Raw genomic sequence first — 19,007 nt, 5'->3', positions numbered from 1 at the left:
TAATGTTCAATTTCACTCTAGAACAAAATAAAAAAACCCCCAAATTGAAAATTCTAGGATTCGTCGGACAAATTAAACAATCGGATCCGACTGTTCAAACATTGTTTCCGTGGAGCCGACTGTCTTCACCTCCGACGGTTCTTCCGGCTAATTGGTCGGCCAGAATCTTAGAACGTCTGATCCGACGGAACATCAGGCAACGTGTCGCGTCGTGATAATTAATTTCTTTTTGAACAACAACAAATATAGAATGCCTGGGTACTCCGTAAGGGTGACCCAATAGCTAATGGTCCCCGTCAGCTGAACCAACCTAGCCTTATGGAGCCCTTAAGCGCCTCAAAGTTATCTTCAATTTCGAGGAAAATCCACCTGCCCGAAGATCCAACAGTGGTAAAACCCGATTGCCATCAGGATCAAAATTAAGATCACAAAATCTGTCTTCTTTCATTAAGAAGCTCATGTCTTTCACAAAATATTGTAAATGAGAATTAAACTTAGGTCTATATTAAGAAACCTAAATTTCTCACTACACATTACAAAGAAAATTAGAATGAATAATATAGCTTTACTATACACCATATGATTAAAATACAATACTTATTTGTATAAAACCCATGCACTCAAATATATTTATTGAAATTTATTTTCAATTAAAAAGCTGCATGCTGTTATTCACAGATTGAAAGTGAAAACTGATGAGATGCAATTGATGATGGAGGGCATCTAATAAAGAACTCCCATTATCAACTTATGCCTAAAAGTTGAAGTTGCAATTCCAGAATAAAATACTGCATTTCATGCACAATGTATAAGTTAACTAAGCATCTCAAAGTTGATAGGAAATTTTGGACCCTATCCCTTAATTTTCTGAGCCCCACCTATACCATCTCTTCAAAGATGTACAACCTTTTATTACATAGGCCAATTCTTCACCACCAACATGGGTCCCAGATGAGATATATATTGGTCCCACAAGCAAATCAAAATGTCTTAAGTTAGGATCTATTTACAACCACATTAAAAGCTTGTAAATGGCAATGTATAGGATCAGAAGAAACTTATTGATCATCACATCAAATGTGACCGGGGCCCACTACATAAACAGGGCTGCCAAGGTGGCATACTTGGCATACACATCCGCATCAATGAGAGCCATTGATTCCCGGAGGAACGGTGGAGATTCCTTGCTACGAGAGCTCGGAAATGACGCTCTCGGTTGACGGTGGGTTGAGACCCAGAGGCAAGGGTAGCCAGGGCTTATTTATTGCTTCTTTCACAACCTTGTCAATAACTTCATCTCCCTACAACAAACAGTATTAGTACTCCACATGTCATAATAATAGTAATGTAAATGCACATGCATATGCATGACAATGGGAAATGTTGACTTATAAGACCATCCGTAGTCGTAGGGTTATGTAGAGTTATGACGGCGTGGCCAAAACGTCGGAAAAAACCGCCTCATGCAAAATATCCGCGTTTGTCTAGTTTTGACTATAAATGATCTAATAATAATAATAATAATAATAGTTATGTTTGTTCGTGTATTCTAAACAGACGTAAATAAATAAATAAGCACAAACAAACTTGAATCAACTGATAAAATTAAATGAACGTGCTATTTGCTCAGTAGTCATTCACAATTAGTGGTTCTTGTTGGGTTATGGAGGCTCGATTGGTGTTGGGTCGGTTCATTTTAGAAGACTAAATTGGTGGCAGTTAATTAAAAAGGAAAATGGTCCGGTTTTATTTATATTAGGCCCGTTATTGTTTTTCTCGGGCAACAAGTTTTTAACCCCAATCTTGTAGTTATAAATTGATATCTTGTACTTGTAATTCATCATCACGATTGAGGCAGTAGCAATAATAAAATACCCTGGTTGCAGCCCGTGGACGTAGGTCAGTCTATACCGAACCACGTAAATCTCGCGTGTTCATATTCGTTTATATTTTCTTGCAGATTACTTGTGTTTGTGTGTGTGTTTAAATACCCGAATCCCTAACAAATGGTATCAAGAGCCGAGGTTACGGTTACACACTTGAGAACACGGTCGCAGAAGAGTTGGTCGATTAGGGTCAGTCGCCGGCAGACGTAGCCGTTAAACCCAGCCATCGACTGAGTTATATTTAAGGGTTTGTTTTCTTTTTTTGGCAGCCAGCCATTGTTGACATTTGCTCGATCGATCGAGGGTTTTGTTAAACAAACAGCCGCCATCGTCACAACAAATATATTGTAGTTTGCAATATATTGTTTTTATTTGCTCTTTACTGGTGGGTTTAAGAAATCCACCGCCGCCAGACATATATTTGTTTTGGTTCTCCACAAATTATGATCTTGAATTAATAGTTTAATATTGGTATCATTGATCCCAAAATACACCATCAAAATATTATAGCCAATTATTTTTTTGGTGTTTCCTTGTTTTGCGTCGTAATCAGCAGGACAGAAGGGTGTCTTTGTGAACAACAAGAAGTTGTAAATCAGAAAGAAACTAGAGAAAAGGTTTGCGTTTTTAGTTCGTTTCAGTATTTTTTATTACGGTTCAGGTTGGTTCAAGTTATTTGTTGGTTGGTTCGCAACTTCGTTATTTTGGGTTTGATCATTGGGTTTTGGCACATTTACCGGGCAATTTAGCTGGGTGGTCTTGATTAATAGAGTTTCGTTGAACAGTCGTTAAGTCTAGGCCCGTGCCATTGATGTGTCTGTCTTTGTTCGTATCCAGGTTTCGTTTGGTCATTGTCATGGCAGAAGACGGAAAGGTTATGATAAGAAGTCTGATGGGCAAAAGTTTGGCTGGTGGAAGATGCAGGTTGAAGCGCTACTTTGTCAGAAAGACTTGGATGTAGTGCTAGAAGAAGAAGCAGATTGGAAGAAGTTAGACAAGAAGGCTAGGGCTTGTATTACTTTATCGTTGTCGGAAGATGTGGCGTTTAACATCATGAAGAAAACCACAGCGCGTGGTATGATGGATGCACCATCCAACATGTATGAAAAGCCCTTAGCAGCAAATAAGGTCTATCTTATCCGAGAGCTAGTGACTACAAGAATGAAAGAGGGTTGGTCTATTGCAACACATATTAATAATCTTAATTCGAACCTCTCCCGCTTAGTGTCAGTCGGCATTAAGTTTGATGATGAAGTTCAAAGTCTTTTGTTATTTTCCTCTTTGCCCGACAGTTGGTTGCAAACAGTGACTGCGGTTTGTAGTTCGTCTACAAAAATTACTTTTGATGGGATTCGAGATTTGATTCTTGGAGAGGATTCAAGACACAGAAGTTCAGGTGAATCATCAAGTAATATATTAATCACAGAAGGTAGATGCAGGGGAAAACGACGAGGCAGTGGGAGTAGGAAGAGGAGTCAGTCTAGGACACTCATAAAGATATTGAATGTTGGGGTTGTAAAGAGAAGGAACACTTCAGGAATCAGTGTCCGAATGATAAGAATGAAAAGAAAGAAGTCAACACTGCAGAAGAATGTCCAGAGGATGAGTTTTTAGTTCTTAGCGTTGAGGATAATGTTGGTTCCTGGGTCATGGATTTTGGTGCTTCATTTCATGCTACCCACAGGAGTGAAGCATTGCAGAATTTGAAGGAATGTGATTTTGGTAAGGTTAAACCGGCGAACCATGATGTTCTTGATGTTACGGGCATGGGTGACATGAATTTAGTTACTTCAGCCGGTTCATGGACCTTGAAGGATGTCAGAGTGATTCCAAGCTTAAAGAAAAAGTTGATTTCTATCGGGCAGTTGGATGAACAGGGACATGGGGTTAAATTTGGGAACGGGCAGTGGAAAGTTGTAAAGGTAAATCTTGTCATGGCCCGAGGAAGAAAGACGGGTTCGTTGTATTAGGTCAGTTTATCGTCTGAGGGAGTGACCGACCCAGTTCAGAAGAAGACCAAAGTCCGATTCACAAAGTCTAGTGGGCAGAAGAAGGTTTGTTTTGCAGTAGATAAATCCAGAGCCACATGTCAGATTCAGGTTGAACGTGCTATAAGAGGTTCAGAAAAACCAGTCAGAGGTTTTCGTGGCAGTGGGAGCACTGGCAGTCAGTCAGTCAAAGCTTTAGCCAAAGTTACCAGACAGTGGGTTAAGAGAACCCGTATTTCAGCGGTTAAAGTCTCTCCAGAAGATTACCTGCTTAACATGGAGAGTGTTGTTTGTTCTCAAGGTATTCTAGGATTCGGTAGTTCGTGTAAGTGGGAGCCGGTAGGGACAGAGAACGAGTCGGTGGCAGTTGTAGCCATGACTGATGTGTTGGAGCTCGGGGTAGCTTCAACGGGTGTTCAGGTTAACTGATGAGAAGGCAGATGCAACCAGGAAGACAAGGAAAATTACAAGAGGTACAAGCAATCATCGGTAGACAATTTGAATATTATCAACCCTCCAAGTGGGAGATTGTTGGGTTATGGAGGCTTGATTGGTGTTGGGTCGGTTCATTTTAGAAGACTAAATTGGTGGCAGTTAATTAAAGAGGAAAATGGCCCGGTTTTATTTATATTAGGCCCGTTATTGTTTTTCTTGGGGAACAAGTTGTTAACCCTAATCTTGTAGTTATAAATTGATATCTTGTACTTGTAATTCATCATCACGAGTGAGGCAGTAGCAATAATAAAATACCCTGGTTGCAGCCCGTGGACGTAGGTCAGTCTAGACCGAACCACGTAAATCTCGTGTGTTCATCTTCGTTTATATTTTCTTGCAAATTACTTGTGTTTGTGTGCGTGTTTAAATACCCGAATCCCTAACAGTTCTAAAATTTGATGATGATGTGTAGATGCATGATGGCCAATTAATAAGTATCAAACACATTTAAAACTAATATGTGAACAAAGATGAACCTCGAAGGTTAATGGACGTAAAATAAATGAGCATTCAAGGACGTAACTGAACGACCTTTCACGAACGAAAATGATGTGTTAATGTTCATGACTTCGTTTGTTTAGTTGAATGAACAAATGATTATGTTTATGTTCGTTCATTCATTAAATAAAGAACTTCTAGCTGAAGGATAACCAGAATGTTCAGCTGTGGTCCTTTTGACCATGAAACATCACCTTTTTTGCAAAGCAAAGAGATTAAAAGTTGTATGAAAAGTTTGAGTGATTACCGGATAATTATCAAATGAATTCTTTTCGATGGTTTGTCTACTCTGAATTGAATTCCTACTCTGAAACTGAGAAGCATTCTGCAGTTCCCGAATCATTAATGAGTACATTTTCACAAATAAAAGAAGCTAATTTAATGAAGAAAATACACTCACATGAGGATAATTTGCGTGTGGTGGTACAGTTGGGCAGCCCCATGCTTCAGCTTGTAGCTGTAACACACAATACATTAAACATTACTTTTAACATTCAAAGACACGTAGCAAAAAAGATCTTTAGTCAGTTACCCCTGGATAAGGATTCCACATCCAGTTTTCAGAAGACTGCCAAGATGGATAATATGGTGGGGCCCACATCTGAGGTGGCAGAGTGTAATTGTGCTGAGGTGGCCAGGTGGGATACACTTGGGCATGTGGAAGCGTGTGGTTGGCATGATATGGAGGGTAAGCTATGATGGGCTTCTGTGGATAGCAGTTTCTTGGAGTTGTGTGTCGAGTTTGCGGCCATTTTCGACCACCATCCTTGGGTAAAATATGTCGCCTTTGCAATCTAAATTTCTGTTTAAGGTTTAATACAAATAAGATATAAGCGTGCAATATTTCTCGATAAGAGTGCATATGTATAATGACAGTTAGACTAACCTGGAGATGACTTGCAACATTGTGGCGGGTTAAACCTTCAACGTTCATGAGTTCAAGTATACGTGAAGGTATTGCTTGATCTACACCGAGTTGTTCTACTGCTTGTACAAATTTTTTGTGTAATTCAGATGTCCAATCTACCTGAAATAGTATCGTGTCATTAAAACTAATATTTTCAAACAATCGTAACAATACATGAATTATGATTACAAAAACAATTATTGAAATATAAAAAATGATTGAATTGAATTGAACTGTTTATTCATCTTTTGGGATATATAAAAGTTGATTTATCTATATATATTAACTTATAGATTTGTACTGTAAGTGTAACTCAATACATACTAATAACTTACACGTGTAGTTTACAACAAATTCGTTTATTATTTTTGTTATACACACCAATTGCATGGACATTTGTATTTAAAGGTAGGTTTCTGGTTAAAAGATTTAGGTATGCTCTTTTTGTTCTCACAAATCACAATAGTTTGATGTTTTGTAATGAAACTCATCCTAAACAATATAGTTTAGGTGACTTTCAGCCTGTTTGATTGATTCCCCCCCAAGGCTAAATACTTTTATTGGACCCGTTCCGGGTTAAATACAAGCCTTATGCATCATAAATCAATATTATTTTAAAAGATTGCATCGTCCATCATCTTACCTTGATTTTTCTTCGACTAGATTTTGCGGGCCGTGAATTAGGACTCTCGGATGCTTCACTTCTCTTTGTACCATCATTAACAAAGTCAGTACAACAATCATTACTAGAATACTTCCCAATACCCTCTTCTAAACTCTTGCACGAGTTATTGTCAGCAACAGTAGTAGTATCAGTACCAGTAGCAGTGTCAACAACTAAATCATCACACATAGTTTCGACAAATTTGGATTCACCATCATGATCAACACACTCTTTCTCTGTCGACATGTTAGTTTGATCTTGATCATGACAATCCCCATTATCAACTAATTGTGGGGTCGATGGAGCTGGATACTTATCGATTTCAAGCAGTAGCTCATCAATATGTTCTTGAGTTTGATTAATTTCTTCCTTTATATCTTCTATTTTCAAATGAATGTCTTGATCAGATTTTAATGGTTCAGTTTGTTCTTTTGGTCCTGCATTAAACGCCTGCTCGAAATTTTAACACTTCCATTATCAGAAAACAAATGAAATGTAACGAAATTATCAAAATACTCAAAGAGAAGTTAAACATACCTTGTGAGCCACATGTTGCCATATGTTTCGAAGTTTATCCTCAGAAAGTGGTTTCTCAAGGAACTCAACCGCACCAAGCTAGAACATGTAATCGAAGAAACAATCTTATTAAATATGCACTTTGAAGGTAATTATCTATATTCATTATTCAAAATCAGCTTTAAAAGAAAAAGTTGTAGAATTAGTGTTGGGGTGTACTTTCGCAGTTTTGTGACAAATTAGGATTTATTAGATAAAATCACCTCAAACAGAAGTCGTTAAAATGAGATAACCACGAATGCAAAAACACGTAAAGATTAATCTGTATTGATGATCATTATTGTTTCGCACGCAACATTTTCGATCACAAACAGCCATCTACAACCAATTTGTGACAGAAAATAGACTCTCAAATACACAGTTTTCTAATAGTGCGAAAACTCACGGCTATGCACTTCATCATGGTACTTATGCATTTCATGTCTGAAGTCACTGCAATAAATAGAACTCACAGTTTATGATTGATTCAAAGGAATTATTGGATTTACGATCATAGACACTAGATTAGTGGTTCATAGAGCATACTGATTATAGGCAAATCTTCGGTGTTTTCAAGAAATTTAAACCTTCCATTTTTGTTGTGTTCGCGCACCTGCAACAAATGTAATGATGCTATTAATCTTCAGACCCAAAATCATACAAACTCAAATGTTTGAATTACTTGTCATGAATAAAATCTCATTCAAAATAAAATACCTCTACTATTGCTACATGAAAGCTTTGTGATTCATCCGAAATGGCTGATAATGCTTCATTCTCACAACAGAACCTAGAAACTGTACATCAGAACACAAAAATATTTTAAACTTGTATAAAGATGAATCTTGTTAAAACTCACTCAAACAGTTAAATTACACGGACAGAGCGTTAATTCGTTTTTTAGTTAATACGCAACTTGTTAATCATCATAAACATAGGAAATAATATGTTCTTGAGTTTTTCTTAGTATTTTGATTATTAACATAAGTAAATATACTTTTGCGCATCTTGCTTCATATGTTGTTGAGATTTTCTGATCATTGTAGTCACGAATGTTCCATAAAAGTCATCCATGTAACCGCCGATTATATGACCAATTATATATAACATTTTTTATATTGTCAGAAAAAAATATCACGAAACCCTTTTCAACAAATGAATTAATTAAGTCCAATTTTTGAAAAGATGAATAAACCTTTTTTATATATATTAAAAAATGCTATAATTATTCAAAAGAGACTATTTTAACAAGTCCATTTATCTACCCTTTCTCCATCTACCTAAAAAAGACAGGTACACAACCTAAAATTAATCAGGTTTTGGGTTTTAAAATAATGTTTTTTTAAAACATTATTTTAAAAAAATGAATTATTATGCTAGACGTGAAAACAATTCAGGCCCGGCACCGGGGAAACATGAGTTTATATATTCCTATATTTAGAAAAAAAACAATCCGGGTTCAGTCACTAATCATGCTTGACTATACAATCTCCAGAACTTATACTAAATAAATTAACAAATAAAATAAAATACTTGCGCTAAAAGTCAAAAACTCTTATCACACTTGCAAAATGAATTAAAAATAAAATAAATGAAGAATAGTTTTTGGAGTTGAAATAGCTGACCAACATAATCCATTTCTTCAAGTTTTGATCTTATTTCAGTTGCAGAATTGATGTCTTCATCAAGGAGCAAGACTCTAAGACCCTTTGGAAAATCTTTCCATTCCAATAAATCATTTGCAGTGCAAACCATGGCTGGTTCGGCATCGAAACATATGAAACCCCACTTCAGATGATAAAGATTTGAAGATAAGCTGAAAAGAGAAAACTTTAAAGGAAGAACAGAAAAGCGGAGGTGCATATATGGTAAAAAAGGATTCACAAATGCATGTAAGATGGAATAAAAAAGAGAAATAAGTAAGGAAAATAGACATAATTAATAGAATAATAAATGGAAATTGATGTTACACATGATTCATGAAGTAGAGCTTGAAGCAAAACTTATGACCTTTACTAAAAGAATTGAAGAAAAACCAGTGGTGCCAACTATGATGCCTATCCTTATGTTGCAAAAAGATTCCCACAGACACTCAAGAGAGAGAGAATTTGTGGAGAAAGATGAGATATGCAAGAAAAGTCTGCACTAATTGGTCACAATAACCTGAACACCTAATTAGAGAGAGAGAGAGTTTTGTTTTTTTAGAAATTATCAAATCATTGTACTTTCCAACCACCATATTTTTCAAAGATTTTGTGTTTGTTTTTAACCTCAGGTTTGAAAATCTAAATTTACTGTTTTCAGTTTTTAATAACCGGAAGTTGTTTGGATAAAAAACAACTAAGCTACATACATGATATGATAGTTCAATTTATTTTAATCGTATCAGTAAGAAACCGTTGATAAGTTTGAAGAGTTGACCGAAATTTCAGACTTTAACATTTTGTTTATTTTAACTTACGGAGAGATTATGGAAGATGAAATTATAGCACGAACCAAAAATAAAAACTTATCGTTTAATTTTTGTATCAATGTATTAACATAGAACGAGTTGTGCTTATGTCATAACTTTTTATATTTTTCGTACCAGGTATTAAAGCGCGGCTCATGCATCTAATGTTATAACGCATGTGCGTATAAAACTTAAGTGAGAATTTCAATTTTTGTCCTTCTGAATTAATAAAATTATGGTATTGATCCTTTTCGAAAATGTCTTTCATTTTTTTATCATTTATTTGCATGTTTGGCTTAGTTTTTGTCATTTACATTCAAGACAATCAAGAGGTGCAAAATGATCAAGTTCAAGATGAGGGAAACCCAAGCAACCAAGCAAGTGAGGAAGAAGCTGTATCAACAACAAGGTTTCAAGATCTGTTTGAATGATTGAATATGGGAAACAATGGTGCATCCACTTCAAGACAGAATAATGAAGAAGCACCAGAGTTTCATGATGCTGAAACTGAATGATCATTGAGGAACCAGATCTCAATGAATCAAATCTTGACACTAATATATCTGCTGATATGATAGTGCAAACCCCTTATGTTGAAAAGAATCAACCTTCTGAAAACATCATTGGAGATATATATGAAAGAGTTACAAGAAGTCATTCTGAATCTGCAAACATCTGTTTATACTTTTGCTTTCTATCCCAGATAGAACCAAAGAACATTGTTCAAGCACTGAAGGACAATAGTTGGGTAGAAGCAATGCAAGATGAGTTGGCTCAGTTCAGAGAGCTACATGTTTGGGATCTTGTGGATAGGCCAAGAAACAGATCTGCAATTGGAACAAAATGGGTTTTCAGAATTAAAAGGGATGAGAGGGGTATAGTGATTAAGAATAAAGCTAGACTTGTTGCACTTGGATGCCTACAAGAAGAAGGAATTGACTTTGAGGAAGTCTTTGCACCAGTTGCAAGACTTGAAGCTATTAGGATTTTTCTTGCATATGCTGCCTCAAAGAATATTAGGGTATTCCAGCTTGATGTCAAGTCTGCATTCCTAAATGGAAAGATTGATGAAGAGGTGTATGTTACTCAACCACCAGGTTTTGAGGATCCAATGTATCCTAACAGGGTGTATAAATTAAACAAAGCCCTATATGGATTACATCAGGCTCCTAGAGCATGGTATGATGAGTTGTCAAACCATCTTCTTGAAAATGGTTTCCAAAGGGAAACCATTGACAACACCCTTCTACAAAAGGAATGGATCAAATTTGCTGTTGTTACAAGTCTATGTAGATATCATCTTTTGATCAACCAATGAACAAATGTGTATGGAGTTTGAAAGGGTAATTAAATCCAAATACAGTATGAGCTCTATGGGAGAGATGAACTTCTTTCTGGGACTGCAAGTTCAACAGAAAACTGATGGGATTTTCATTTACCAAACTAAGTATGTGCAGGATATCTTGAATAAGTTCAAATGTCATGAACAAAACTGCTTCAACTCCAATGGACACAAAAGAAAAGATGATAGCCGATGAAAAGGGGGAGCCTGTGGATGAACATGAGTATAGAGCCAAAATTGGATCCCTGATGTACCTAACTGTTACAAGACCTGACATTATGTATGTTGTTTGTGTCTGTGCAAGATTCCAGTCAAGTCCAAAAGTTTCTCACATGAATGCAGTCAAGAGAATTTTTAGATATTTGAAGGGAAGACAAGACTTGGGGATTTGGTATCCAAAGAACCAGTCTTTTGATTTGATTGCCTACACAGATAATGATTATGATGGATGTAACATGAGCAAGAAGTCAACCTCAGGTGGATGTCAATTCTTGGGAGACAGGTAGTGTCATGGAAATGCAAGAAGCAGACAACTGTGTCTATATCAACTGCAGAAGCTGAATACATTGCTGCATCTGCTTGATGTGCCCAAGTTTTCTGGATTCAGAACCAAATGCTGGACTATGGTTTGAATTTTCTTAACACCCCTATCTTTATTGACAATACTGCTGCATATTTTACTGTTAAGAATCTTGTTCAACATTCAACATTCAAAGACTAAGCACATTGAAATCATACATCATTTCATAAGAGATTGTAGTGAAAAAGGTTTGATTGAAATGAAAAGAGTTGATACAAGTGACAACTTGGCTGATCTATTCACCAAACCACTTGATAGAACTAGGTTCAACTTTCTTTTGAAAGCCCTGGGAATGATCAACTCTGATGAAGTCTGATTGAGGATGTGTGCTTATCTGTGCAATCTGACTATCTTTTGAATGCTATCTTGAATGTTGTGTGAATATGCCTGAATATGATACTTTTTAATGTTGACTGATATATGCTTAAGTGATTATCTGTGCAAATTAGGTATCATCGATACTTTTGCATGTTTATCAGTTGATGTGAGTACGTGATGTCATGAAGAGTGATTTTGATTTGAATTACTTGATTGTGTATGCTTATCTGACATCCATGGTAAATTGCTTGCATATGAATGTTATCTGATCTGATCATATGATGTTATTAGGATAGGGTAGACCATGAATGTTAGTAATGCCTGCTTGTTTTGATGATGTTCTTTATGATTAAGATTTGAATATGTTACAACTGTTTGTGTCAAAATGTGTCTTTATGTCAAAGTTAAATGTTCAAATGAATTTTCAAATAAATTTTGCATAATCACATAATTTTGATCAAAACATGAGCACGTTGTTAATGGTGCTGAGATATGATAATACTATTCAGTTCAAGCTTTAAAGAAGCTTAAAAGAAAATTTTCAAATGAAAAGTCTCAAAGAGTTACTTTTGCTGAAAATTATGTCATTTGCTCAAGTTGGAAAGGCATATACTTGCATATGTTTGGTCCTGTCATCTGTTCTCAGATTGATAGGATAGCCATTAACCTGGAAAACTGAAAGCATGTGGGGCAATTGTAACTTGTTTTCTATTCTCTCACTTAAAATTATGTCAATAACTCTATTTTGAAAGGACATGTACTCACATATATGTTTGGTCCTGTTAACCACTTGTGGTCAAACATGATAGCCATTTACCTGTCAAATAGGAGATATTGGGGTGACTGAATTTAAAACTGTTTTAATATGGGAAATGATAGTACATTGACTACTTAGACAATCATATGGATTTAATAGGCCAAAAGGGCACTTAGTACAGTCATTAACATGTGCCCCAAAACAGGGGGAGAATATACATGAGTCAGCTGATGTTGCTAGTACTACTGGTACTGGAGAGGTTGAAATGATGGATGTGGGAGTAAAAACAACTGGTGTTGATGGTTTGACTTGTTTGTTGAATGCATATGATGATGATGAGGATAGTGAAGAGAGGAGGATAACTGATGATGATTATGAGGCAGATTTATCTAAAAGAGAAGAGCAGAATTATGATGTCAATGATGAGGTGATGAATGTTGTATGGAGAGATGATGATGATGATGATAATGATGATGATGATAATGATGATGAGGTGAGAACTGAAGATGAGATTGAGGTTGAAGGTGAAAGGATGAATACTGATGAAAATGTGGCTAACACTAAGGAAGCCACTGACATGCAGACTGATGTACTAACTGACATTTTAACTAAGGCTCAAACTGATGTGATCAATGATGATGATGCTGCTATTGAGGAGCTTATATTCACTGAACTTGAAACTGAACAACCTGAAAGCTCCAAGAGGTTAGAGCATGATGAGGAAATGGATGCCTTGGATAAAATGATTGATGAGTTTGAATCTTAAAATGAAAGTGATAAACAAAGAAGGATAGCCAAGGGAAAAGCAAAAATAAGTGAGAATGATGAGATAGAAGAGCCTGTTAAGGCAAATGTTGTTAGAGAAGAGGAGGAAGAAGATAAAGCTATTGCTGCTGCCAGAAGAATGCAACAAGACAAATGAAACATGGGAAAGGTAACACATTGCCCGAACCATGGATCCTGAAGAATTGGCAGAGCGGGAAGCCCTGATTGATCAAGCCAATGTTGCTAAAATGATTAATGATGAAGAGGCTGATGATCAGGTTGTTATTGAGGCTTTGATAAATTTGAAGAAGATTGAGGAAGTGGATAACACCTTAGCCTTGGTAGTGAGCATGTTTGCCCAATCCTCAAGCCAACCTCAATAGGAACCTGAAAAGCAAACTGAAGAAACAATTGAAGAGATGATGGCTAAAGCTTCAAAAATTCATGAAAATGTTGGCAGATTTGAAAAGACTTATTCAAGAAAGAGAAAAGCCACTATCCAGACTGGAGGAACTGAGTCAGTGAAAAATGGGAAATGGGATGAAAATAATAAATATTATGTTGAGACCCTTGATGAGCAGGCTAGTCCTATAAGGGCAGTCCCTATACAAAGCTTAAAACCAGGTGAAGTTGTTGAAGGAGTACCAAATGTCCCAATCCCTGAAAATCCAACTCCTGATGAACCAAAGATTGATGCTGTAGATGAAACTACAGAGGAGGAGGATGAATCTGATAATGATGATGAAAATGATCAGGGAAAAGGTGATGAAAATGCCAATGTTGAGACTCTTGAAGTGATAATGACTGAAGTACAAAGGAGAAACATTGAGCAGATTTTGATGGATGCTAAAAGGAAAAATCCTTCGGTTGTTAAACTGATGAGTTTTGGAATAAGCTTTGAGACCTTATCTTCTTTGAATGATGATGAGCTGAAGAAGAGATTGGAGAAAGAAAGGGACACTGTTGAAAAATTGATACACCAAAAGAACAAAGATAGCCAGAAATATAGAGATTATTTGAGAAGACATGGCTATTCTGAAAAAGATTTGAGCCATTTCAAGTTTGAAAAGCTCAGAGATGCTTATAATAACACAAGAGAAGAAGTGAAAGAAAAATTTGTGAGAAAATGAGCTTGCTGAGAAACTTGAAGCTCTGAAAAGAAATATGCAGGAAAATGTGGTTATTTGATGGATAAGGGGATGGCACCAGAAGTAGTGAATAGCCTAACTAAGGCTGCTGTTGAGTCACTCTTCAACAAATTTCAAAAGAAAGATCAATTGAAGAGAGTGATATCTATTGTACATCCAAGGGGAGATCAAGATAAACCCCCTGCAAAGAAAAGAAAAATCATGACACTCAGGGAGAAACAAAAGGCCCAATGAGAAAGATAAATCAAATGAGGCAACTGCTGATGAAACCCCAATCCCAGTGGAAGTAAAACCTGAACCAGTTGATGAACCTATTGTTCCATGGGAAAACGAAGAAATGATCAAAATTTTAAGGGGTATAATGGTGAATCAAAGGGATATGGATGAGGATACGTTTAATGCTTTGAGTAAAGATGATTTGAAAGAACTGTTTTATTTGCAAAAGGCTGAGTGGGAAAAAGTTCTGATGGAGGGTGATAACCCTAGAAGTTTTGTTGATGGAAGATTTGTACCTGCAGGACTGATGAACAATCCAATGGTAGCTAATATGATTATTAAATTGTGCAAAGATGCAGGTGAAAAATTTGCAGACCTCATCAATCTTCCTGCTAAAATGATTGAAGGAATGTATATGAAAGCTTTTGCTATATCTAGGCCTAGCAAACCTATGAAGTCAATCCCATTCAGGCCTCCCATCTCAAGACACTTCTCATCAGCAGGCAGAGGTGAATCAAGTAGAGCTGGATCCCAAAGACAAACAAGACCACAATCAAATGTGGATCTTCCAAGAACTCTCTACTTTGACTCAGTCTCTGAGTCTCTAAAGGTGATTATGGAAAGCAAACAGCTGAGATACATAATTATGAGAGGTGATTTTGGTGAGTACAATCAAGAGCAATTGGAGAAAATGGCCACACTTAATCTATGTGATTATCATGACACAAACAAGTTGGCTGGGAGACAGCAGAATGAACTCTCTAAGTACCTGAATGATGAAGCTGACAAGGGATTCCCATTCTTGAAAGAGAAGAAAAGCTGGAGGATGACCAAGCATGACAGAACAAGAAGGGCTACAAAGTTGAAAAAGATAGCCAGTGCTGAATTGAAATATCAGTTGAGGGTCAAAGATAAGAATCCATTGTCAAATATGAATACATGTATAAGCATTGGAAGAAGAATGGCACACCCAAATTACACAGTACAGAAGAATGACATCATAGCTGAGATTGAATATAAAGAAAATGATGGCCACTATGTTCTTCAAAACTCAGATGGGCTTATTTTGGGAATAATTAGAAGAGATGAAGACCTGACCTATTTGTACAATGAAGATCTAAGAGATATAAGGGATTTGAACATTTCTGAAAGTCACACTCATTACCAAATCCTTTCTATCTTTAGGCAAAGGGCAGGAACTGTGATTGTGAATCGACGACAAGCCACCTACAATGCCTCACGAAGATGAAGATTTTCTTTAGAATAGGCTTTGCTATGTAATGTCTTCGGACAGAATTCTGAATATGTAATTGTTTATGTTTTTGAATATGTAAAATTTGATTTTGATTTGATGTGTATTTTAACTATGTGTAAGTAAATTCAGAAGTGTTTTGGGACAGCTGAGGTGTTCCAATCTAGGGGGAGATTGTTGAGTCAAGATTTGGCCTAAAATGATCATAAGGGAGATTGAAATCTTCTCAACCTCCTCTGAAATCGTTAAGTATGGAACCGGGCACACCTGAGACATCCTAGCAAGGTCTTACTTAGCCGGGCATGATATTTTGCCTATTGGGCAAGGTTATCTTCTAGAAGTCTTCTTTAGTGCATACCCGAGCAGGGTTCACTAGTTAGTGCATATCCGAACAGGGTTCACCATTTAGTGTATACCCGGGCAGGGTTCACTATATCTAGCAGGTTTGTTCTTCATAGCCGAGCAAGGTTTACTTCCGAGTAAGCTCTTGGCTAACAAAGCTCATGAAGCCAAGTGATTGGAAGATCGGGCAAGGTATTCATTAATTACAGTGGTCCGAGAAAGCTTGATGTGAGTAATGAAATATCACAAGTTACATCGGGCAGGTTTCAACTCAAGCAGGGAAAAGTGTAACCGAGTACACTTTGCTAAATAAGCTATTCCCTAGCAAGGAGTTGAAAGGACATTGGAAGAACAAGGTAGCTCGTAAGAGTTTTTCGGGCAAAGTCTGATAAGGTCAAGAAGATTGAAGTCTACTCGGTGAAAGTTAAAAGTCTACTCGGAAACTGTTCCCGAACACACTTCAAGGTTACCAAGTCTACCAAGGAAGTCAGAGCATGAAGTCTACTCGGAAATGATATGTTATGCAAAGTCTACCCGGAAGACGTGTTTTACACTTGGCATAGTTTTGAATATGTAATTTGAATATGTGTTAATTAATTAGGGGTTCTAGAAGGAATGACAGCTGTCAGGAGGTGGCAGGCCTATAAATAGAATATTTTAGGGCACGCCTCCTACGGATACACGGATTTGCTTTTACACTTTTCAGAAAACAACAAATATTCCTGATTAAAGTGTGACGGTTGTCCTAGGTTATCATTGAATATACATTCCGACAAGAAACCCTTATTGATTATCATTTGTATGAATCTCTTTATATAAATGGAAATATTTTGAGTTATTTTTCGTGTTTGTTTCCTTTATTAACCTTTAAGCAACAAGTTTGTTTCTGATTCCGCCGTTTACAAACAAGAACTTTCCTTATTTAGCAATCCGTCATTAACCTTCTTGTCGACACAATATGTGTGGGTTGTGACATTGTTATTAAGTATTGAGTGATTATTCGGGACCGACATGATGAAAGCCTTCGAGAATTCATCGAAAAATATAAGAAGGAAGGGTTGACATATGTGGGGGCCAACGAAAAAATGAGGGTGGCAGGCTTCATGAACGCCATCACCTCCAAATACCTCACAATGTATTTTAACAAGTGCCTACCTAAAACCCTTGAAGAAGCTCTCAAACGAGCTGAGGCTCATATCCGAGGAGAAGAGGCCGTTGATTTCAAAGAACAAAAAAAAAGAGCTCCTAGTTGGCGAGGCAACAACCCTAACCGAAAAAGAAGGAATTCAGTCCCTATGATAAACATCCAAGGAGCTCAGATCAACGGAGGCCTGAAGGTCGGAACCTTCCAAGCAGGGAAAAGGCTGTAAACTTCACAGCTCTAACCAAAAGCCCTTAGGAGATCCTTGCCACCGAGGAAGTAAAACACAGCTTCCGACCTCCTCGACCCTTGCCCAAAAGAAAGAAAAACGAAAGCTCCACCCAGTTCTGTGAGTTTCACGAAGAAAAAGGTCACCACACCAACGATTGCTTTCAACTCAAGAGAAGAATTGAAGAATCTGTTAAGTCCGGAGAATTGGCCCATTTGGTAAAGGGGGTCAAGGACAATATGGCGGAAAGAAAAAGCAAAGAAGTGTATATGGTGAATATAGATCAAGGTGTTCCCCACAAACGACAACGCTTGGAGGCTTGGGCGCTTCAATGCGTCTGCTTCCCGCCACCTCAAGGTGACTTACTCTCAAAACCTTTGATGGTAGAAGCGAACGTGGGAACAATCAAAATAAACAAGGCCTATATTGACACAGGGGCGGCCACATAAATCATGTTTGAAAGGTTCTTCAACCAACTAAAAGAACGTTCAAGGCTTAAACCCTCCAGGTCATCTATAAAAGGTATCGCCGATATACCCTTAAAGCCTTTGGGCCAATTAACCCTTGATGTCTGTTTAGTGAAGGAAAGATGAAGAAAACCAAACCACTCACTTTTGTGGTTATCAACATACCTTCCAACTTTGATGTAATCATTGGAAGGCCAGGACAATGTGCCTTCAACATGGCTGTCTCGGTTGGTCAAGGTGACGTAACGTTTCCCACCGAGAGGGGAATTGTAACCCCTCAACCCACCCAAGAGGTTTACACGGTTGAAGGGGAAAGTTCAAAAAACGAAGACGACGAACAAGGCTTGATCATAAGCCCAAAGTATACTGAACAAAAGGTATGGGTAAACATGAGCCTTTCCAAAGAAACTCTCTCACACCTTGAGAAGCTGTTGATACACTATAGCGATGTCTTTCCTTGGTGCCCGGAAGACATGACAGGCATCCCTCGAAGCATTGCAGAGCATGAGCTAAAATACTCCCTAATGTCAAGCCTGTTGTCCAAAAGAAGCGGAGCCTAGCTCCTGAACGAAGCTTGGCAGCATGCCAAGAGGTTGAAAAGCTTGTCCTAGCTGGAATCCTACGTGAGGTCATTTATCAGTCTTGGGTTGCTAATCCAGTCATGGTCGAAAGCCCGACAAGTCTTGGAGGATGTGCATCGACTTCAAAGACTTGAACAAAGCATGCCCGAAGGATTGCTATCCCCTATCTGAGATAGACCTCAAGGTTGAATCATTAACCGGCCATCCCTTTAAGTGTTTTCTCGATGCTTACAAGGGTTATCATCAAATTCTCATGAAAGTAGAAGATGAAGAAAAAACCACATTCCTGTAACATCCCGAATTTTCAAATAATAATATTTTACATATTATTTTCTTATAATAGAAAAGTTGCTTGAGTAAATAGATGAATAGTAAAATGGTAAAAAGGGAAAGATAAGGAGGTTAATTAAAGATAATTAATCAT

The 19,007-nt window shown here is 37.2% G+C and overlaps 1 protein-coding gene across 2 annotated transcripts; it reads right to left on the bottom strand.

Moving 5' to 3' along the window:
* Nucleotides 1–659: 659 nt before the first annotated feature.
* On the bottom strand, nucleotides 660–8,758 carry LOC143584876 (two-component response regulator-like APRR2). 2 transcript variants are annotated; one of them, XM_077066807.1, is made up of 11 exons: nucleotides 8,619–8,758; nucleotides 7,711–7,790; nucleotides 7,540–7,606; nucleotides 7,400–7,446; nucleotides 6,976–7,053; nucleotides 6,418–6,888; nucleotides 5,754–5,894; nucleotides 5,400–5,669; nucleotides 5,268–5,324; nucleotides 5,115–5,192; nucleotides 660–1,301 (listed from the first exon to the last, which is right to left on the bottom strand). In XM_077066807.1, the coding sequence occupies exons 1-11, from the start codon at nucleotides 8,746–8,748 to the stop codon at nucleotides 1,188–1,190; spliced, it is 1,533 nt and encodes a 510-aa protein (XP_076922922.1). In that variant the 5' UTR covers nucleotides 8,749–8,758; the 3' UTR covers nucleotides 660–1,187. The 2 variants fall into 2 exon arrangements, with proteins under 2 accessions (XP_076922922.1, XP_076922923.1); XM_077066808.1 differs by having other exon boundaries at nucleotides 8,623–8,745.
* Between the last annotated feature and the right edge of the window lie 10,249 nt (nucleotides 8,759–19,007).

The sequence above is a fragment of the Bidens hawaiensis genome, unplaced genomic scaffold, assembly GCF_021521415.1.
Source record: "Bidens hawaiensis isolate Kalapana, Puna unplaced genomic scaffold, B.hawaiensis_p1.1 tig00033483_1, whole genome shotgun sequence".
NCBI lineage: Eukaryota > Viridiplantae > Streptophyta > Magnoliopsida > Asterales > Asteraceae > Bidens > Bidens hawaiensis.
This window is presented reverse-complemented; position numbering and strand designations above follow the sequence as displayed.